General features: G+C 45.5%; 3 protein-coding genes across 3 annotated transcripts in view; 1 reads left to right on the top strand and 2 right to left on the bottom strand.

Moving 5' to 3' along the window:
* Positions 1-240: 240 nt before the first annotated feature.
* LOC110470808 (cytoplasmic FMR1-interacting protein 2) lies at positions 241-16,085 on the bottom strand. Its single transcript, XM_077786660.1, has 8 exons — positions 15,231-16,085; positions 14,306-14,396; positions 13,499-13,629; positions 10,354-10,426; positions 9,731-9,825; positions 5,547-5,785; positions 4,929-5,076; positions 241-4,366 (listed from the first exon to the last, which is right to left on the bottom strand). The coding sequence occupies exons 1-8, from the start codon at positions 15,261-15,263 to the stop codon at positions 4,199-4,201; spliced, it is 978 nt and encodes a 325-aa protein (XP_077642786.1). The 5' UTR covers positions 15,264-16,085; the 3' UTR covers positions 241-4,198.
* A 3,462-nt stretch (positions 16,086-19,547) lies between these two features.
* On the top strand, positions 19,548-21,468 carry FNDC9 (fibronectin type III domain containing 9). The gene is made up of 2 exons (XM_021530746.3): positions 19,548-19,682; positions 20,725-21,468. Exon 2 carries the CDS (start codon positions 20,732-20,734, stop codon positions 21,392-21,394), a length of 663 nt encoding a protein of 220 aa, XP_021386421.1. The 5' UTR covers positions 19,548-19,682; positions 20,725-20,731; the 3' UTR covers positions 21,395-21,468.
* Positions 21,469-21,715: 247 nt separating this feature from the next.
* ITK (IL2 inducible T cell kinase) overlaps positions 21,716-21,902 on the bottom strand; it is a 12,597-nt gene continuing 12,410 nt past the window's right edge. The window contains exon 4 of the mRNA XM_077786735.1: positions 21,716-21,798. Within this exon, the coding sequence (XP_077642861.1) occupies positions 21,716-21,798 (83 nt within the window). The remainder of the gene's footprint in view (positions 21,799-21,902) is intronic.

Genomic DNA, 21,902 nt, shown 5'->3' on the forward strand with positions numbered 1-21,902 from the left:
ACGCTCTTATACAAGTTTTAAAATGGAAAATGTGTTGTACAAGGAAGTTCTTCTCAAAAATCATTAACTTTTTGATAGGAAAATATGTCTGTTTTGGTGTTGGCCACAAAGCCTCATATTTTTTCCTTTGGTTTTTACAAAAGCTTGACATTTTGATCCAATTAGCTTTTCTTTTGTGCAAGGTACAATTGAAACCTCTCCCCAGATAACAGTTATCACAATGATGATGAAACCACAAGGTAAATTCTGCCCATTTCATGAATGAGCCCAATTTTTATTTCTCTTCATCACAAAAGTCATCCCACATTTGTTGTACACATTGTTGGTTGCTGTGTTACGGGACATATCACCAGGTATCAGATGCTTTACTCTTGCAGAAGCACTTCTAATGGAGATGGAAGCTTCTGTTGGCTGAATTTTAGAACAACAGCAAAAAATAATAATACAAAACAAAAATATCATCTTCAGCTGCATAGCAAAAATGGATCAAAAATTTAACACTGTATCAGATCACAAGCGTAAATATACCTCACCATAAATAAAATTCATTGTACAAAATAACTCAAGCAGCTTTTCATACAAATATGATACATTTGACAACAGTTTTTGAGAATATTTTCTTGGTTTTTTTTACACCTTTGATTCTTTTCTCTTTTGTTCTCCAATACACATGAGCCTACTGGACTGGAGTAACGCAGGAGGAAAAGGACTAATGTTGTTCAATGCTACTAAGTGCTGTCAGAATTTAAAAGGAAAACCACTGAAGCGCTGAATTTCATCTAGTTTGCTTCCCCTTTCTATTGTAGCATTACAAGTCAAGTGTAGCATCATCCCAGAAAAGCATGTGTACTGCCAACAGTCACATTTTGTAATGGCAAAGCCAGAGGGAACATTAAAATAACCCAGTCTGACTTCATTCATGGCACAGGCCATCCCTTCTCCCTGTAATTTCTGTATGGAGCCAACAACTTGTCTTTGGAGTAGACATTCCAAGTGGTGGCTGGTGAGTGCTGGGCAGTTTGCAGACTACTTTAGCATAAGCAGGAAAATACAGGTAATAAAAAACAAATCCGTTGTCAGTGGACTTGGGAGGATTCATACAGGGATCAACATTTCCCTAAGAAAACAATATTAGAAGTCTGCAGATTTTTATAAAAGACTTAAAAATATAGGACTGAAGCACAACTGCAAGGAAGACTCCTAAACTTGGCAGAAAATCTGCAAGTATCCCTGACCCCCTGGCAATCCATTATTATTTAGCCCCTACTCTTACAAATGTGCTCCCTATTTCCATTAACAATTATGACATTTAAAAAAGTACGGGAGGAAAAAAAGAACATTTTCAATTGAGTTGTTTAAAGATCTAAGCCTGAACCTTTCTCATATACAGACAAAGAGGGTGAGAAAACTGAAGCTAAGGAGACTCTTAATCCTTGAGATGATCAAAGGACAGTAACATCAAATCTCAGAAATTAAGACTGTGATTATTACGAGCTGATATCTCATACTACTTGAGCAAAAAGCAAAAGATCTGCATACACTCTACCATCAAAACACTTCACATTTTGTTCATGCACTTTGACATTTTGCTCAAAACATTTAATCCCTTGGAATCTGGAGGGATTTTACATTTTTGCTGGCAAATCTGAGGGCAACAAATAGTTTCAACTACCTTTCTTTCAAGTACAGACTGTACAACAACTTTCCAGTGCAACTGTGTTTTGCAGGGTTGTAGGGAATTATGCCAAAACTACAGGAAAAGAATGCAAACAGATTTACAGATTAGTAGGTGAAATATCTCATGACTCACTCCAGACCTAAACTGATGAAAAGAGGGATTTAAATTCACCTAACTATATCCCATTTTGTCTAGGTAGCTGTGACTGGGCTGTTTGGTACAGTTCATCCTTTTGTAGCAACTTCTCGTTCATGCTGGTTTCCAAGAAGATTCCAGCATTCTACAGCTTGTCAGATGTAATAGGACACTTAATTTGTGCTGTGCCTAGAGGTGGCTCTGAAAGCCAGACAGGGACTTGTGCCAACTTTTCAGCAAGACTTTCATACCAAAATAACAAGCACTTGCTATTTAGGTCAGGAAAAATAGGATCTTGGTCGGATCTATCTTCCTTGCATCTTGTTTTCCACAAAAAATAAAGTGCTTGATTCTTCTCTTCCTTTTAAAAATATATATCTCTAGATACCCTCACTCCAGTAGTGTGGAAATGTTGGATCATGATGGAATGCCAGAATTGACATCCTTAGTGGAAGAGTAAGTAGAGAGCAAGCCCCAGATGCTCTTCTGCTGCTCTTCCTCACTGCACAGAGGAAAGAACTTGCCTTGCTGGGCTGGGTCCTTCCCTGACACTCCAAGATTTCAGCCAGACTTCCTGAGATTTCATTTTACTTTCAGATTACTGTGCTGCACAATTTCCTCCCTGCAGCTGAAAAGGTCTGTCTCAGTAATAAAAGGAAACTCAAGGTGTGAAAATGTCCAGTACTTGTCACATGTGGGGTATTGTGTTTATCAAGGGAGTAGGTGATGAGAGTCTGGGAGCACAAACTCATGCCACACACCAAGATCTCCTCTTGCCAGCAGTGGTGTGCTGGCTGTTCTTTCTGAAGACAAAAAACTCCAGCTCAGGTAATTTCTACTAATTAATTATATGCTCCCTCTGAGAGAATAAATGCCCAGGCTCTGCCTTTTTAACATCTGTAACAACATGCAGTTTACAAGGCATGATGAAATGCATGGAACAAATATGTATTATCACATCTGGACACAGCAATTTTTGCTGTGGCCAGGCTAGAGCTGAGGAAACACCGCCAGTGGTGAGGCTGGCATAATTTTCTCTTGGAGCACATGGTTTAATCTCCTTTCACATCAAACATAAGCTTTTGTATCACTCCAATGACACTGCTGAGGGTTAGAAGCAAGTTAGACCAGGAGTTATGAAATCCTCCTTGAAGTTCCACCTGAATTTCTTCTCAATATCCGGGGATCTTAGATTAGCTGAGTGGGAAAAGGCAACAGACTCCAGTGTTCTCTCTGAACATCTCTGAACTGGGAAAATCTGGGTATGTTTTTAAGCTTATCCTATATTTTATCTTTTCTAAACAATCATATAATTTCTGAGTGATGGGAAGTTCCCTAAGCCCTGCTGGTAGTCACTATTCTCTGGAGAAAGGTATTTGTTTGCTGTGCCACTAGGAATTTGTCTAAACCAAGAGAAAACAGCACCTCAGAACACAAACAGGTGACATATCCTGGTTCTCACCCTTAGTTGAAGAACAAAGACCCTGTATGTTCAAGGTAACTACACTTGCATCCTGTCAGCACCAGTGATTTTTCCACCCAAAGTAGTATGTTTCAGAGCACATTCACATGAATGCAGCCTCCTCTGTAACCCACAGGAAATCTGGTTTAGTCCATAGATGTGTCTTCAGGGAAGAACCTCTGCATTAAATTAAGTGGACATCCCATAGCATGGAAAAAGCCAGGCTTCTCTTTCCCCAGCTCTCTGAAGTGCTCAGGAGTTATCTGGTGACTGCATCATTGCTATCCTCAAGCCCACATGCCAAAGCTCATGGAAACAACTGCTGGAAAGGCCAAGGACACAGCAGAGAGCACAAAGCTCACCCCTGCCTGGGTCAGGCATCCATCCACAACTGGCCTGGCAGGGCTCCTCTGCACCCAGCACTCGATCCATGCGTGACATCCTGCATTCATCCCTTCTTCCCCTCGAAGAGAGGATCAGGGACTTGTCCTCAGCCCCTGCTGCTCCTTGGCTGGTGGCACAGGTCATGGGGGTGTTGATTTGTCCTGCTGCTTCTGTGGTGGGAGTGAGTTCCCGGCGCCATGGGAGCGTGGAGATCTCCCACCTGAGGCTGCGGTATGGCTTCAGAGAGATGTGTGGACTGGGTGAACCACAGGGAAAACCACTTCATGGAAGAAAAGCACATTTTGCCCACCCACCCCCACCCCCCTCAAGTCCAAAAGCTACGAGTAAAACTGATCACAGGGATGGTACAGAGGAACATGCACTCACACAGGGCGAGGGGAAGGTGTGTCCTTGTGTGGGGAGGCAGACCCAGCCTCACTCCCTTGTCAGGCCACACACCATCAAGTTTACCCCTCCCTTTAGCTGCTCTGGGTTCAGTCCCTGCTCCCTTCCCAACCCGTGCAGGGTCCATGTCCACACTAGCAGGTGGTGGCCAGTGACTGGTGGATGGGCGGCTGGAAGCAGCGCACGTGCTCCACCGTGGAACTGTCTGTTTCCACCGACTTCATGTACTTGTTCAGGATGGCAAAGATCTCGTTGTTCAGGATCTGATACTTCCTGATCCTGTCGGCCATCTTCTTCAAGGGCTGGAGGGATGGTGAGGGAGAGAAAGAGAACATGAAAGATTTTATGTCATCTGACCAGCCAGGAAGTAGCAGCAGCTGAGCCCTGCTGCTGGAAAGCTCTGCTAAGGCAAAGCAGCTCTAACACATGCTCCTGCTCCACTTAGCACCTCGCAGGGACCGGTGACTCGCTTCATTACTGGGTTTGATGACTCAAGGAAGAGCATTAACAGGATCACTGAGTGGTCCTCAGTTAACCACTCCAAAGTCTAGGCTCCCAGCTGATTATTGATAAAGTCAGTGAGATCACAGGATGGTTGCTGGAAATACCAGCTCCTCAGGTCCAGCTTCCCAACCCCAGGAAGAAGGGAAAAGCTTTGGGAGAAAAAAAGATTTGATTTTTGAGCCAATTAAAACCTTGGCCTCTCTGCTGAGACTGCAGATGGAAACCTTACAGCAAGGGCAGCCAGTAGGAATAAGATTAACACCAGGCTTTGCTGTAATTGATGAATTTGGACAAAGCAAGATAGAAAATAGAAAGCAGTGTGTTGGTTTTGGTCCTTTGGGACGTCACCGTTCAACTTACCACGTTTTTTATGATTTCATCTTTCCCATCCTGCCTCTGCACCTTCAGCAAGTGGTAGCAGAAGTCAAAGAGGTCAAAGCGCCGTTGCTGTCCAAGGAGAACAATGATCGAGCAACCTGCCCAGTTCAGACCATCTCCAAAGCACTGCCTGGGGGGAGGAACAGGGTGATGGGTGGGGAGAGATGACAGGATAGAGTTAGGCAAGAGAAGCACCATGGCACCAGGAACTTTCTTTGATGAATTCCTAGGGAAACTGGGTTCAGTCCTGCTCCTAGAAAGTGAGTATACACCTAAAGAAAATTAACCCAGAAGGAGAAAATACAGAATTACATCCAGGATAGGTGCATAGGATGAACCACAGGGTTAAGATGGGTGAGGACCTAGTATTGGGTTGTTGGCCTATCCACCCATCTCCTGCCTGTCACTCAGGCACTTTACCTTGCTCTTTCCTCCAGCTGTTCCAGTACGAAGCTGAGCACAAGCAAGCCCTTTCACCAAGGACCCACACTCCCCCTCTACCTGCACAGAGGCTCTCACTGCAGCTGAGGGCACGGCGGGGGCCAGCCGGGCCCGTCAGCCCGCGAGCAGCCGTGGCAGGAGCTGGCTGGGGACACTCACTCTGCCGTGAACTCGTTGGTGCCCACGGGGATGCAGTACACGAACTGCATGGCGCTCCAGAGCCGGTGGAACTCCACGCACTCGTCCACGTGCATCACCCCGTTGGTGGGGGGCGGCCCGCGCCAGATGGGGTCCTGCAGGTAGCTCCGGATGCGCGTCAGGATCACCTCGAACATGGAGAGCCCGCAGCACAGCCGCTCCTTGGTCAGCAGGTCCCCCTCCCGGGCGATGGCTATTTGCTGAGGACAGGGACAGCCAGAGGGACACGAGTGAGGACGTGACCCACACCCGCCGGATTTAACGCTGCCTGCTCTCTCCCCGGCTCTGTCGCCTCGTGGGAGGTCCAACCTTACCTCTGATGGCTGCTCCCACCAGACAATGCTCATCCCTCAAACAGGAGGCTTAATGTGGTGCTCTGCTCTATTTCACCGACCTCTGGATCTTTTGGAGTAACTATGGACGTCAGAACAGCAGAGCTGAAGGCAAAGCTCTGACCAGAAATACTGATCCTTAATTCTGCTAGCATGCTGCTCTGCCCTCATAGTGCTACTCAGCGTTTCGTTTCAAGATTTTCATTTCATCATTCATTTAATGGGTTTCGTCTCATGATTTCTGCAGATTATGAAGATGAAACAGGAGAGAACAGGGACATTTTGCTTCCCAGGACATTGCCATCATCTCTTCAAAATGCAGATAGCCTATGGCTTTCTTGATCTCCTTTGTAGTTAGGGTTAAAAAGCTCTGAGGAAGATGAGAAGCCACTGCAAACTTGATACTAAAAAACTTGTGGTTTATAAGAAAGCCAAATAATTTTACCCCAGATGTGGAAGCTTTACACGTGAATAATTTCTGTGACATCCCCGCTCAGATTTAGATATACAAATCTGGAATAGCTCCACTGGATGAAGTTAGTTTGGCTTTTACACTAGAGGCAAATTAAAAGAGAATTAACTTCATTTCAGCCCTACTGCTCCCCATGAGGACAAAAAAAAAAAAATAAAAGAAAAAGAGGGATTTAAAACAAGCAAGCAGTGCCTTCCCCCAAGCTCACTGAGTGGTGCAAGCATGAGGGTCTCTCTCTGCCCTGGTATCCTCCCAGCTGCCCCATTTCCTGCTGTTCCAGTGGCAGGACTGACTTCTCTCTGCAGTGCTGCCAAAAATAACTCATGAAATGGGAGCTGGGTGCTGTCAGAGCTGTGCCTGTGGCTGTGGGAGGCTCTGGCTCTGCCGTGCTCACCTTGGCAGAGGAGTGGCTGCACAGGCAGAGCCTTTCACCCCTCCCACCACTCTGGAACAGGCCACAGAACACGTGTGACATTTACTGAGACCCTGCCTATTCCAGAGGACCTCCTGGAGCTTTAAGCAGTATTTAAGCATTTGCTCCATTCCCAGCTGTCCCTGCAATGCCTATAAAAATGTTATCCCCAATCAGTCACCACGGGGACTTGCAGCAGCTGGGACAAAGGGCAGGCACATGTCCTGGCCAGACATACTCATTAAGAACATGAATTATGCTTGGTTTACTTGGGTCATCTTCATTCCACTCTGAAAAATGCATGAATGTGCTTGCACATCCCCATTCCTGATTATCAATTTATGCTGGCAGTAACCTCAAGCATTTTTAGTTTGGTTGCTCTTGAAATCAGAAGCTTTGCAATTCCTGCTTGTGCCACAATTTCAAGGATGTTCTGGGGATCTCAGCTTAATTAGTATTCAACTAAGAGCAAGTATCAAGGGAAAGCTGTCATCATGTGCAGAGGCCATATCTGGTGTGGGATCCCTTGATCTGTTAAAAGCAGAACAGCATCACTGGTTCCATGGCACACACCTGCATGTGTTTGCTTGGCAAGTACAGGTTTATTTCATCCATCTTTTTTAGCTAAAGGCTGTACACTGTCCCTCTCCTCACCTGCTCCAAGCTCTTATGGGCACAGATCTGCACACACTGGTCTATCATGGCAAAAGGAGGGCACAGTAGATACAGAGCCATTTCAAATATAAATTATGTGTCAGCATTACTGTTTGCTAAAATTTTACATAGTGATCAAAGGGACACGTTTGAGAACAAACTTCTCCAGTGATCTTAGTAGACAATTTCTGAAGAAACTTAAATTAGAAAAGGATGCATCTGGCTTTCAGTGTAGGTAGTGCCATTCAGTTATGCACACTCACAGACAGAATTTGGTTCTAAGATTCATCACCGTAAGACCAGTCTTTGATACAGGACCACCATCCTAGGGTAGATATCTGAACATGGGCAAAGCAGCTGGAAAGCTGCTGGTCCCATGTTCAGAGCTGTCTCACAGTCCAGGGTCCCACTGATTTCTAAGATCAGGAGAGGAAGGATGTTCTCAAGGTAAATTGCTACAGGATGCCACTGTGCTGACTCAGTTATTCCTTCTGTCTTCAGAAGCAAATGCTCTGATTATTTCCAGGGAAGAAACCAGACTGACCAAGAACTTCTGAAAACCTCTTATTAAATACCTTTATGGTCAGCATTAAAGGGGAGAGGATTCCTTTAATGAACCACTTTGACCCCCCTGCTTCTTTATAAATGGTCCCTCAAATAGCTGCTTCTGGATTTCCAATGCAAAGTAATTATTTACAGCAATCATTGGCAGTTTTCCTGCCATTGCACAAATCCAGTTTTGATTTTCCAGTTTTTGAACCTCTTTTACAGCCTGTATACTGGCGAACTTGACAGAACCCTACCCAAAACCTGCAAAAACCCATAGATCCCCACTATAACATGCATGGGGCCACCTTTTGGGAGAGGCTTCGGGCAGGCAACTTCAGCTTAGATTCTGGACAATTGTTACAAGGCATTTATGCATTCTGTAGGAAAAACTCCTGTATAGCCTGTGTCCAAAACTGCATTTCCAAAATGCATGTCCAAAACTGCATAAAAGGAGCAAGCTTAGAAGCTATGGAGGCATCTATAGAAAGCAACTCTTGTGTTCATTTACATTTGAGCTCAAAAAAATCTGGTACCCAACCGTACCTGTGTGATAAATATGGGAACAGTTTACAGAAAAATAACTTTTTAGTGGGACATGAAATATCTTTTGTTTTCATCACCATTGTAACTAGAGCAGAGATAAGCAACGAGTGGACTCTAATAGCAGAATTCAATGATGATTTTGCATGGAAAGAAGGAGAGATAGAAAGACCAACACAAAGACACGAAAACACAGAGGTGAATTCTTTTTCCCGAGTGTCTCCTTTAAAAGGAAGTGTCTACAGAGTAAGATAAAGCCCTCAGTTTTTCAGCAAATTTCTCTGTTTCAGATGATTTTCAATGATGCAAAGTTCAAAATGTCCTTGATCCATGAGGAAAAAAAAATACAGGAACAAATATCAACCACTTTCTGCCTGCCATAGATCTGTCACCTCCTACACCAGCTGAGTGTTCGTTCCATTCCCGCATCAGTACATTACAGGAAAAGGGTGTTGATTCATTTGATACGTGAAAGATTTTTATCCCATCAATCCCAAGTAAATGGGCACTTGAAGTTTGATTATTACTATCAATGGACCTCAAATTTTGCCCATTACACTGATCAGTCTAGGAGATATTTTAAACAGTACTGAGTTTCTGCACAAGAGATCTTTCCCAATCTGAGACCCACGTCAAGAAGACACTTAAATGGAGCTGTAATTTTAAGCATGTGCTGAAGCTCTAAGCATGTGCTAGGAGGGAAACCATTCACAGATGTTGTCCTTGACAGGGATGAGCTTAAATGGACCCCACTGCAGTCCTAAAACGGGATCCCCAAAAGTGATGGCAATTGATTTTTAGGACAGCCCTGCAAAGATTCTCCTCAAACCACTCCAGCAATTCTCCATCTTTAAAGTGGAGATGAAGAGGCTTTTGAAGTTGTTCTGATTCAGACCTGGCTTCTATCACACTTGCTCTCCATCTCCCTGCCAGCTCTCCTGATTGAAGGCAGCAACACAAATAGTGTGTGGTGCCTGGATCTACTTACAAATTTCCTTTCAGAGTGTTTGCTCGGGCAAGGATTCAGATTTGCTCGTCCAATTGATGTTTTGGGGGAAAAAAAAATCAATCAATCAATTAAAAAAAAAAAAAAAAAAAAAAAAAGATCACTTTTCCCAAGGCCATGCAGGCCATGTGGGGACTGCTACGAGTTTCCAACAGCCATCCCTTCCAATGCAATCCTTACCTGCGGAGTGCCCAGCCTCTCTATTAGGGGAACCAGGTGAAGTGGGGCATACTTGGCTTCGAGACGCTTCATGCGCACCTCCAAGCGTTCTCCTTCTGTCAAGCGAGCAGCAAACAGTGAAATGAGAGGAGGAAGTGGAGACCCGCGACTTTCCGCAGAGTTTGCTCAGAGCTGCCCCCCAGCAACCATCCGAGGAGCCTGTGGGACCAGGGAGCCAAACCGACAGCCATGAGGGGCCAGTGATGCAGAGGAGGGAGGGATGGGCGAGTGCAGGAGTGCAGTCTCAGCAGCAGCTGTATCACACATGTCCAAAGCACGTCCCTGGTACCAGCACTCCTGTTGAGATGGACATTTCATGCTGCCATTCTCCAAAGAGGCTGTGAAATGGCTTCCAAACCTTAAGGGAACCCCCGAACTGACTGAGGTTTCAGGTTGTAACTGTGCTACAGGAAATGCACCCCTGGCTTTTGTTCTTTTGTTTGCACCTGATGTTTGGCTGTATCCACTGATCTGTTTGGAGGGGGAAGCAGGGTCAGAGCTAATCCTCAGCAGAGATGGGAGAGAAAACAGCCTCTGGGCAGAGACCTCTGAGTCTGCCCACTGCTTCCCTCTCAGCTTCTTACCTTTGATGTAGACCCTGGGCAAAATATTTTGGAAGGGAGCAGCATGCAGCAAATCACAAACTTCTTCCTGGGACTGAGGCAGGAAGAAAGAAAGATAAAGTAAGTTAAAAAATACCTATGGGGGAGACTGAATGGCTCAGGGGCCTGGGCAACACTAAACAGTTCACACCTACAGAACCTATTCAGATCCAACCCAGCTCAGTAGTAACTCCAGTGGTTTGAACTGAAATGATCTAAAACTGGAAGTAACACTTCAGCTTCAGTCAGGGAGTTTCCCTAACTCAAATATATACTTCCTGCCTGTATAAGGCCAGACCTTTATACTAATTTTCTGTCCTCCTTACTAGTCCTGAAAGTAAGAGGGGGATAGAGAATATGGAGGTTTCTATTTCATCTTACCCTGAATGAATTCCTGCAGCCTGTAGCGCCCAGGTGGAAATTACCCTTTGGCTTACTTATTTTAAGAAGTGTACATAAAAAATATACTGACATGTGTCTCTTCTGCAAACAGGCAGACCGTAACTGGTCTGAAATTATTTGGTTGTTGTTGTGGTGTACTCAGCCAGGGCTATCAGAATCCCAGTGGTGCAGGCACCAGGAAGAATAAAACAGAAGTCCAGAGAGGAATAACACCATGAGATGCCACCTTAGGGGATGCATGCCAATGCACTTGAGAAAAAAATAATCCCAAACACAGATGCACAAGGAGGAGAAACCTAGAAATAGGCAGGTGGTGACTGAGGAGTGATGGCCGACAGTACATTGTACACGAGTCTGCAATGGGAAACAGCAGCGAGGAAACCAAAGCTGTTCAACACAGAGGCATCGTGTCACGACAAGGCATCAGCCTGCTCCTGCAGCAGCCTACTCCTAGGACATGCTTTCAGTTCTGAGCTCACTGGAGAGATGTAGACACACTCGGAAGCAGATCATGACAGCGCAGCAGGAGGAACCCGGGGCCCGGATGGAATGACTCGGCTGGGCCTGTTTGGGATGCAGGGGTGGACACCACCCTTCCAGCCAGCAGGACAGTGGAGCATGGAGCTGCAGGAGGCTGCACCGGCGCATGGATGCTGGGATGAGAGCAAGTTTGTGGGAGTGCAGTTTGTGACACAGTGCTGGAGGGACAGGAACAGTCTGGGGCCCCTCCATGGGCACAGAGGTGCTGATGCTAAGGGGGTGGGCCTGCCACCTTGGTCATTTTGTTTGCAAAACATTGTTAATTCCTAGGTGAATGTTCTTCCATTGCTGTTTTCCTCTAATGAACATTTTCAGCCATTTGCAGCCTGCATTCACCTCATATCTGTCCCAAAATTAGTCATGTTATTAACAGACCTCTTCCCCAAGGCCCATTAACTGAGAGCACAAACTCTGCTTAGAAATTTCATCCCAAGCAATCCCTCATTCCTCAAACTTAAACAATAAAAAGGGGTAAAATGCAGCAGACTGGACATCTGCATCAGAGCCATTTTTGGCAGCAAATACTACCAGCCTTAGATCACTCAGACAGCTCTGAAGGTAATTGCAGTATAAAAGCAATTCCTCCTGCTGCATAAGAGCTCCATTAGAGGGAAAATCTTATTCTGTGATGGCTCCGTGCATCTGACATCCTCCAGCAAGTGGGAAGCAGTACCCACTGCATGCAAAATGGCTTTGTATTTCAAGCCTATTACTGCCAGAAAAAAACAAGAGAATCCAAGAGGGAGAGACTCTGTCTGGCATAGAAAGTAGGCAGATGTGGACTTTGACGGGCAGCCTTCCTTAAAGGATCCCCAAAACTCCCACCATCTTTATCTTCTGCTATTCTAAAATGCCAGTGCACTGCTGATGTATAGTTCCTGGGACTGAAGGAACATTTCTGCATTGAAATGAAGGATTTCTAAAGAAACCACCATGTCCCTTGAGTGTCCCATTAAAGATGTGATAGGAAAGGCAAATGCAGTACATCCAGCAGAAAAACCAACACTGAGAACAGCAGAAAGCACTGACAAAGCCACAAAAAGAACAGAAATTGCCAGAATAAAGTTGGCAACTCTGGTCATTCTATAAAATTCTATAACAGCCAAGCTGCTGGGTGATACACACCTCTTATCTTTATCATATGCAAACACTGCTCATTAAATGTGTTTGATACACTATGCCAAGAATTAAAAGTCTCTAGATTTGGAGTTAAAATGCAAAGGCAAGGGCAGAAGTCTCCATTTTGAGGACATGCAGGGACTTTTAGTTTTCTCTGTGCTCTATGGCCAGATAAAACTTGGACTCTTTGAACTTTCTTATGGCTTTGCTCTGAACAAACTCCTTGTTTTGCTTGGAAACTCTGACTTATGCCAGGGAAGTAATTTTGAAATATTTCTGGAAAAACTGAAATGCTGCCCATACCATTATGACACAGTATGCACATTTAATGTAGAGTTGTGTTGTTGAGCACTCCTCAGTTGGCTCTGGGCTAAATTATGAGAAAAATTCATTGCTTGGTAAATTTGTTATGTGAAAAATTAGGAGGTAAAAAGATGAGTGGCACTCAGCCATAGCCTTTGCCCCACAATAGTAAGGACATCACATGAGCTGAGACTTATGCACATGTAAAACTCCTGTGCAGGGGGCAATACCCTGCAAGTTGTTACTCCAGCCAAATTTTCAGTGAAGATGTCCTAGGACATATATCACCAGCAGATTTCCTTCCTGTTGGATTGATTTATCCATTTCACCATTACAATCAACCAGGTTGTTTCCACTGCACTGGCACCCTAAAAGAGCAGAGGGATCAAATCTACTTCTCACTGTACGAATATGTATATAAAAAAGTATTGATCCCTGCCCCAGAGAGCTTACAATCTAGAAATTAACTCCAGTTGGTTTTATTTCTAAGTAGGACAAACAAGGGGAAGCTTTGGGTCCAAGAATGAAATCTGGATCTTCCAGTATTCAGATTCAGCCATCCCAGAGGACTGACCAAGCACCAACACACACCATTCCCATGGACAAACCCAAAGACTCCATAACGCAGCCCCAGAGAGACCCTGAGAACATGAGAAGCTGGAAAGTAACACTTCCCAAACTCTTCTGCTGGAGAACCCACTTGCACTTCTACTCTTGAGCTGGAAATTTCGGGTACGATGTTGGTGTGGGGGTTTTGCCTTACCAAAGCCTGCTCGATAAGGAGGCAGAAGAGAATGGCATTGCCCACTTCTCTGAGGCTCTGGAACACGTCAGTCTTCAGCTCTGCATACTCAATGATGTCCTTCAGCTGATGGTGGAAGAACTCCAGAATTCCTTAACAGAGAAGGAAGGACAGTAAGAAAGAGATTAGAATCACTTCCTGGTAATTTGGATGAAGAGATGATCACTGTGATTAAGGAAATAGTGTCTGATATTTCCTTAATCACAAATTGCAGCTGCTAAATGGATACACAGAGACTGGCATTGGGAAGAACTAATATGTAGTGTCTTATCCTGCTTTCATTAAGCCTTGGGAAATAGGGAATAAGTCATATAAACTTGCTGGATTTCTTCATCAGAGGAGGAAAGAGGTTCCAGACTGTGATGGATGACTTGGTGCTGGCTCATGTACACCAGTCATAGTTTCTGACTGCAGGCATGCTGCAAAAAATCTCTTCAACAGCTAAACGGAGCATTTAAAAAATACCAGTGAATTCACAAAAGCTTACAGAATCCTGAAAACATAAGAGTTGCTACCAGAAGACATTCCCTTATCAGCCATCTATGTGTTCAAAAGGAAATTTCCAGCAGGAGATTTCCTGGAAAGATTTCCTATACACGTTCCAGTGTCAACAGCAGAGCAGCTGAAAGTGTCCCAGGCAAACCTGGCTGCAAGTGGCACTGGCAGGACAGGTACCCAGCCTGGATTAACCATGAGTGTGGGCCTGAGAAAATGCTGCAGCAACACGTGGCTGAGCTCCTGCTCAAGGATCCTGCCAGCACCACCCACCTGGAGAGCCATATTCATGTCTTGGCAAGCGGCAGATCTTGGGCATTACTTCAATCAGAGTCTTCACATACTGCAGGATGGTGCCTTGGAGCTGTTGGAGACAAAGGGAGGTTAAACTGGAATGCCAGGTCTCCTGGCACTGTTTTTGAAAGAGGCTTGTTGTGGATGGGTCCACATCTGACAACACAGGATGAAACTTCAGCTGGAGTCTGAGAAGTTGCTTAATTTGGATTTCACTCAAAGATGAAATTCAGCCCAAGTGTATGGAGTCAGAGTGCTTTTACAGCTTCCTCCCAAAGAACAAATCCCAGCTGCATGGATTTTCAACTTCAAAATACAGCTTGCTGTGTTTGCATTATTTGCAGCTGAAATCCAAAACAAGGCTCAGTCTTAGATGCAGCTGGACTTGTGCTTCTAACCCAAAAAGCATTTCATCAGAGCTGCCAAAGGATTCACTCCCTAGCACAAGAAATGCTCCTTCCACCTGAGGAATGATTACTGGGTACTCAGGAGTTTAGTAAAGAATTTACATTTATGTACAACAAGTTTCTGCAGATCAGATGTTTTGGACATACATGGATTAGAGCAGAGCACACGGCTTAGTTTAAAGCTCTTGCTGTCATTTGGAGTTACACACCTGCACCCTGTGGATACATTATGAGATAATACACTGAATTCCATTTAGTCAAGCATAAAATCTTTGTGCTGAATGCTGTCTGATCCTGCTGAAACACTCCACCATCCCACAGGAATAGCTGGGGTTGCTCATCAGTGAAAACCAGCCCATGGCTCCAAGTGTTCCAGCGTGGATCAGGAGACACGACGGCGCCCCGATGCCAACACCCCGATCCCAACGCCCACACTGCCTGCCTGCACCCATCCAGGCTTTGGGGTTTCTCCATCACAGGGCCAGGCTCAGCATTACCAGGCTCTTGACGATCTTCAGCAGCTCCTCCATGACCACAGCAATGCCTTGGTAGCCCAGGAGCCGACAGATGGTCTTGAAATGAGGCGGCCCCACGAAGTTGCGGTAGGAGCTGTAGATGTGGCTGTAGGCGATGTTGAGAGGCTGGAAATTGGAAGCACAGTTTCACTTAGACAGGACCTGTAATTCCTGACCAGACCTGTAATTCTCTTATCACAGTATTATGTTCCATCACTACATGTTTTAAGGAGGAGGAGGAGAAATAATAACACCAATACTTCTTATAGGAGAAAAGATTGCTTTTCTTCTTATGTGCTCAGATACACTCTAACCTCAACACTGTCATGTCACAAGGTTTTATTATCCTTCTATATAGCAACATGACTTTCATTTCCAAGATAATTTACTCTCCAATATGCTCTCAATCAAATATTTCACTTCAGTGGCCCTTTGCCTTTTCAAAATCAAATTGTTCTCTACTAACATGAAAAGTTTTACACACATTTAAGCAGACAGATATTTTTTTACTCTATGAGCACTTGCTTTAAATGAAGCATATTAAGAAAAGCAGGAACTGAAGCAACTGAGTTTAAGGGCAGATGGAAAAGACACAGAAAAGATCCTTTCTGCACCCTGCAAAGCCTCATCAGCATCAGCCTCTGCTTAGCAGACATCCCACGGGTCTGTGACAAGGGTAAGAATCTGACACTGATCTAGGGAGAACGGTACCCAAGACATTGCCCCCAAAAATTCTTAGCAGAGAACAAAAAGTGATTTCCAGGAATGTACTCTATCAGTGTCATCTTGGAAACATGGAAATTGCTGCAACATTTCATCACTAGAACATTTACAGGATCCATTTGGTGTGAGGCAGAGAGAAGTAGGGGGAATTAATTCACTTGTGTCTTCTGCAGAGAAGTACTGAGAGTCAGATTTAGCTGAGACACCACATGCTCAGAGAGGGCTCTGCAATGGAAGTGTTGGCATCACAACTCAGCCCAGCAGAGGGGCTGCACTCTCCCCACATGGCATCTCCACTTCAGCCTCAGGGAACAGCAAAAAAGCCATCCTGGAAAAGATCCTGGCACGTAGTGCCCCTTCCAGCAAAACACAGATTAACCCCGGGCTCATGCTTACCTAAAGGTGAAACAAAGATAAGGAAACTAATCAGACTGAATCCCAAATGCCTCCCTGGGGGTATTGCAGACATATTCTGCAATATGGGATCCCCTTTCCTGCAAGTAATGGAGCCAAGGGAGTGATGGGATGAAGGCACTGAGGAGGTTTGGGTGAAAGGGAGAAAGGGCTGGAGTAGCAGAATGGGGCAAAATGTTCTCTTTGCTCCACCACTGCTGCAATACCCCCAGCTGGAGGCTCCTGTCATCCTCCACTCCTGACTCCCTCCACAAGGTACTTTTAACACTTCATCTGAGCTGCTAATGGCTTACAAAGTCATTGACTAAAAATTGGAAAAGTGTTTTCTTTTGCTCTCAGCTATAGAATTTCACCAGTGTACTGACCATGCTTTCACAGACTTGTCAGTTACTTTAATAAATTATTTCTCCCTCATTTTGCCACAGCCCTATAGATCTGGTCCAGCAGGTTGTTACCTGCTATAATTCCTAAGTGCTCTTTGAACCAGCAGAAATAAGGCACAGCTAGAAAGTCCCCTATTTTCTGCGAAATGTAATTTCAGCTCTTGCTACTGGTAGGTGCAAATAACCCTGAAACACAATATTAAGTGCAGAAAGACCGCCTTAGAGGCTCATTCACAAAAAGCAAGACCTTTCTCTCCCATCAAAACTTCAAAACTTTTTAAAAAAATAAAAAGGGCCCTAAGTATGTGAGTATGTGTCAGAGTTAAGAATTATTTAAGCAGACAGAAGCCTACTTTCAAAGCTCCTTGGATACCAGCTCTTAAGAGAACTGAGCACCTCAATTAGGCTTCTGTCTGCATCCTCAGATAACCAAGTCCTTAAAAATCTGGTCGAGACAGACCCAAAGCCACTGGTTATGCATCCTGATACATTTGAAAAACAGCATTTTTTTTTCTTTTTGAAAATAATTTCTGCTTAAACACTAAGTAATGCCCAACCTGGAACATCTACCAAATGGCCAACATGACCATCCCAGAGGGAAGTCCAGGCCCAGCCACACTCCCACAGCTTTTCTTGCTTTAACTTTTGCAAGGCACTGTCCCAGCCCCAGGTGTCCCCAGAAAGGAAGTGCTGCAGGGCAGAGCCAAGTGGCCCAGAGATGGCTCCTTGCCCCTTCCTTCCAGACCTCCCTTTTACCCTATTTCCCCAGACTTAGCACACTAGCTCATCCTAGCTTGGGGGGATAAAGAAATCCTTATTTCATTGGGCTCATGAATTCACATTCATTTCTGGAGGCCTCTTTGCTATTCCAAGGCCATGGGATTTCTGTCTGTGCATGTGCCTTGCTCCCCTGAGATGGGCTACCACCACTGGTACCAGCTGTGGTGCAACTGGTCAAGTTTTTCCCACAACAGGGCTGACATTTGGCTGTAAGGCAGCCAGCAGCTGGTGCTGCTGCACAGCTTCAACCTGGCAGCACTCCTTCTCCAGCCCCTTTATCACTCCTCAGTGGGATAAAGGGGCTGGAGAGCAGCTCCCAACCAGCTTCTCCCTAGAGTGGGGGTCTCAGCAATTAGCCTGACTGAGAGAAGACACATTTTAGGATGTGCACTGGCTGCAGATGAGCAGGATGATTCATGCCTGCCTGTCTGCAGGATGAGGTGGGTTCATGGAGCTCTCTGCAGAGCCATACAGTGCACTAACAGCAGGCTTGTGTCTAATAATAATGCTCTGCCAGCAATTAAAAATATAACTCCATTTAAGGGTGAGATACACAGCTTGGGGTAGAGACTGTAGGATGTAAAAAATGACACCAGTGGGTATTTTAAGACAAAGCAGCTGAAGGCACAAGCTGGCTGCACAGCACAGCACAGCTCACTCCTCCGTGTCAGTGGCCGCTTCTGAACCCTCAAAGGACCAAAGCAAAAGCCTGACCCTGATGCTTCCTGTGAGCAGCAGCTGCTGGAGACACTGGGGAGGTTTGCCCCATCCTTGGTTTGGTGCCCAATGGGCAGGTTTTGGGGATGGGAAGCTGGGATTTGCAGCATGGGGCACAGCTCCCAGTGTCCCACAGAGTCCACCCTGTACCCAGGTCTCAGGGACAGCCATCTGTAATTGTGACCATGTGGGCAAGGCTCCAGCATTACTTCAGGAGCTCAGAAGGTTACCAGTAATGCTCAGGAGCAGCTTTAGCAACAAATGGAGCAAATCAAACCCCAGTTCTATTTCCATGTCCTTGACCTTGTTGTTGGCCATCACTCAGACCTGTCTGAGCTCACCTGAGGAAGGGCAGGGAGAGTTTTATCTGATAAAATTTAACAGAGAGGGATAATAAATAGTACTGACTGCTACAGAATTCCCTTGGAAAAATGAAGAGCAATATACTCAGAGACAAAAAAAAGATCTTGCACACAGCCCAAGACAAATCAGGGATTGCAGCCAACCTAATTTCAGTGCAACAGCTGAAAGTGTCTTAGAAAGTGGAATGAGTAACTCCAGGCTCAGCATCAACATTTCTGGGAAAGTTCCTCTCAAGCATTTTTGGCTTTAGAGAGGAGCAAGTCACTTGTTCAGAGCCTCTCCCTACCAGGCCCATCTGTCCCCTCCTGGCCACAGGCTCGACCTGCTCCCCTGAACACCACAGGCACTGGCTTTGCCTCTCCCTCCTGCCCTCTCACCAGACTGACAGGGGACATCCCCAAGCTGTAAGTCAGAGGCATTCAAAGAACAGCAGGTCTTAATCCCATGCAGTTCAGCAGGAGGTCAAAGTCTTTGAAAACCCAATTCCTACTCCCGTCACACAGTTTATAAAATATTCAAAGGCTACTGGAAATTGCAGCACTATCAGAGATCAAAATGTACTGCTTATGGCTCTCACTAAAATCAGTAGTTTAAGTGTGCAAGAAATCACAGAATTAAAGACAGAGTCTCTGAGTTAACAGGTACCACAGGTCAGGATCCCAGAGTTCACACCATGTGCCAGCGTGTAACCCCAGAGCCTGCTGGGGTCAGTGATGGTATTGCTGGGGGACTGTGGATACAGGAGAAAAATCAAATCCAAATAAGCCAGCAAAAAAATCTACCTGGCTTGTTTTTTCCTGCCTTAGAGACACACACTTCTCCCAGGCAGAAGCTTTTAGGGATAACATTCCCAAATCACTCAAAGATGCCTGCCCATCCTTTCCTATTGGTTGCCATGGTGAGAGATGACGGAGCCCGAGCTGGGTATAAACGAGGGAGTTCAGGGAAGGGATTTAGCAGAGGCAGGAGGGAGGTGAGTGCTGGCAAGGCACTGCCTGAGGCCACTCTGTCACCAGACCTGTCACCTCTGTCACCAGCGAGGACCTGGCTGGAGGTAAGTGCTGGCTCTGGGAGGGCTCAGCATGGGCACGTGCAGCCTCATGTAAGGACAGGTTAGCAGTCATTAGTATGAGCTTATTTTTGAGAGAACAAAGGGAAAAGAAAGTTAGTTATTGTTAGAGAGAGAGGAAAAAGGAAAGTGTAAACCAGCTCAACTGAGCGGAGGTGCGGCTCTGGGCACTCTCTGGCCAGGACAGAGAACCCTGCAGTGAGGCTCAGAGAGCACTTTGGGGATCTAAAGGAGTGATGTGTTTGAGTAATTTGTGGCTGTTACTAAACAGCCACACAGCTCAGAGAGTATTAAAAAACTACAGGACATTGCACCATCAGGGATCATCATCTACTACTCACTAGCTCTGGCTCTAATCAGTTTAAATGTTTAAATTTGTTAGGCGGACAGTGTCTTTTTTCTGTCTTTGTTCTTATTATTCATATATTTGTGTTTCCCTAAAGGTACTGCTTTTATATTTCCCCAACCTACAGATTTCACATTTAAGACCCTGATATTGCAGTGTGAGATGCTGCAGGAACAGAAAGAGTTTATACTTTATTAAGCAAGGAAGGCAAAGAAAATGCAGTGACAACTTAAAACAGTGAATTAACCATTATGGAGCTTTCTAAATGCCATTTAGGTGTAAAATCAAAATATCTGTTGATTGGCACCTTCACGAGGCAAGCTGAAGCTAGTTTAATCATCACTTTATGCTAATCACACTTGCAGTATCCTTTTTTTTGATGGGAAACAAAAATCTAAGATAGCTTCTGATACAGACAAGAAGTCACAGAGATTTTAAAAAACATATAACTGGAGCAAAAAGTATACCCTGTGCTCCAACTGGATGTTTTTGTTATGAAGCAGAGTGATACAGTAGTCTGGGCAACAGCAGGATTTGTCTTTTGTAATTTTAGCATGTAACCTAAGTGAGCCAGGATAGTCTCGAGTCCAGTCTAAGGGAGAGTAAAAGGCAGTGGAAAGATTTCATCAATGTCAGTGACACGAATGGGCAGCCTGAGCCTCTCCCTGCATCTGGTTTCAGGGGCACGATGAACATCGAGGTGCACAACATCACCTACACCAGTGCCACCGTGTCCTGGGCCATGAGCAGCCCCTGCCCAGAGAACTACTACCACGTCATGTACCGCCCCAACTGGAACAGCGTCTTTGCCGGCTACCTGCGGCAGAACTTCCACCGCGAGGAGCGCGTGCCGCACCCCCTCAGCTCCCTGGTGCTGCACCGCCTCACGCCCTCCACCATCTACGTCCTCTGCATCACCTGCAAGAACTCCTACCCCTCCAGCAACCACTGCACCACCTTCCACACGCTGGACAAAATCCCCCTGGTTTTCGGCGGCTCCAAGCACGAGCCCACCACGTCCATGTGGATGGTGAGCAGCCTCCTGCTCCTCTGCTTCCTCGCCCTCCTGGCCTACGGCTGCCTGCAGTTCTGGTCTGCGCGCTGCCACTGGGCTGCCAGGCTGAAGCAGCCCGACAGCAGCCCCGAAGAAGTGGGGGAAGGAAGTGGCTCACCAGAGGAGCCCCTGAGTGATGGACTGAGAGAGGAGCTCCTGGAAGTGCCCATGACCACTGTGCTAATGAGGAGCTCCAGTTTCGTGAAGGAGAGTCCGTATAACTCTCCTCACTGCTTTTTTTCCTACAAAAACAGCGATGATAAAAGGGCCATCTTGCCACAGCACGGCCTTCAATGAAAGCAAAAGAAAACAAAATCTTGCTCAGAGGTTTGGTTTGTCCTGCTCTTTCCCAGCTCTTGCCAAGAGGACTGTCCATGTGTCCACAGCAGCTGTCTGTCCCAGGGTAGAACATGATGTGTAGACATTGGTCACAGGGAGAAAGATTTTTGTCAAGTGATAAAAATACTCTCATTTGCTGAAGATTTTTAAAAAAGAAACCAAGTCAGCTCTCTGGGAACAGCCAGGCTTGGCAGACTGTAGTGTCATTAGTTCATGTGCATCAGTGCTGTAGGTTCACTTCAGTGTCATCAGTCAATGTGCAGAAGAAATAAACTCCACTCAAGTAGTTCCACACTTGAGTGTCCCTCCACTAGCATCACAGCCCAAGCCCTTGTAACGCCTGCATAAACAGTCATTGCAGCCTGAGAAAAAAGCTTTTTGTCAGTATTAAGTAGCGCACACACAAGTATTTTAGTAATTCCCATTTTGAACAGAAAATGGGATTCCTGAAGTGGTACCTTCCTTG

Source organism: Lonchura striata, chromosome 15 (assembly GCF_046129695.1).
Source record: "Lonchura striata isolate bLonStr1 chromosome 15, bLonStr1.mat, whole genome shotgun sequence".
Classification (NCBI taxonomy): domain Eukaryota; kingdom Metazoa; phylum Chordata; class Aves; order Passeriformes; family Estrildidae; genus Lonchura; species Lonchura striata.

Coding starts and splice junctions, on each gene's coding strand:
- FNDC9 (XM_021530746.3), top strand. CDS start 20,732: ATGAACATCGAGGTGCACAACATCACCTACACCAGTGCCACCGTGTCC.
- LOC110470808 (XM_077786660.1), bottom strand. CDS start 15,263: ATGGAGGAGCTGCTGAAGATCGTCAAGAGCCTG. Junction 14,397..15,230: donor TGAAGATCGTCAAGAGCCTG/GTAATGCTGAGC, acceptor TGTCTCCAACAG/CTCCAAGGCACCATCCTGCA. Junction 9,826..10,353: donor GCCCAGGGTCTACATCAAAG/GTAAGAAGCTGA, acceptor CTCGCTTGACAG/AAGGAGAACGCTTGGAGGTG.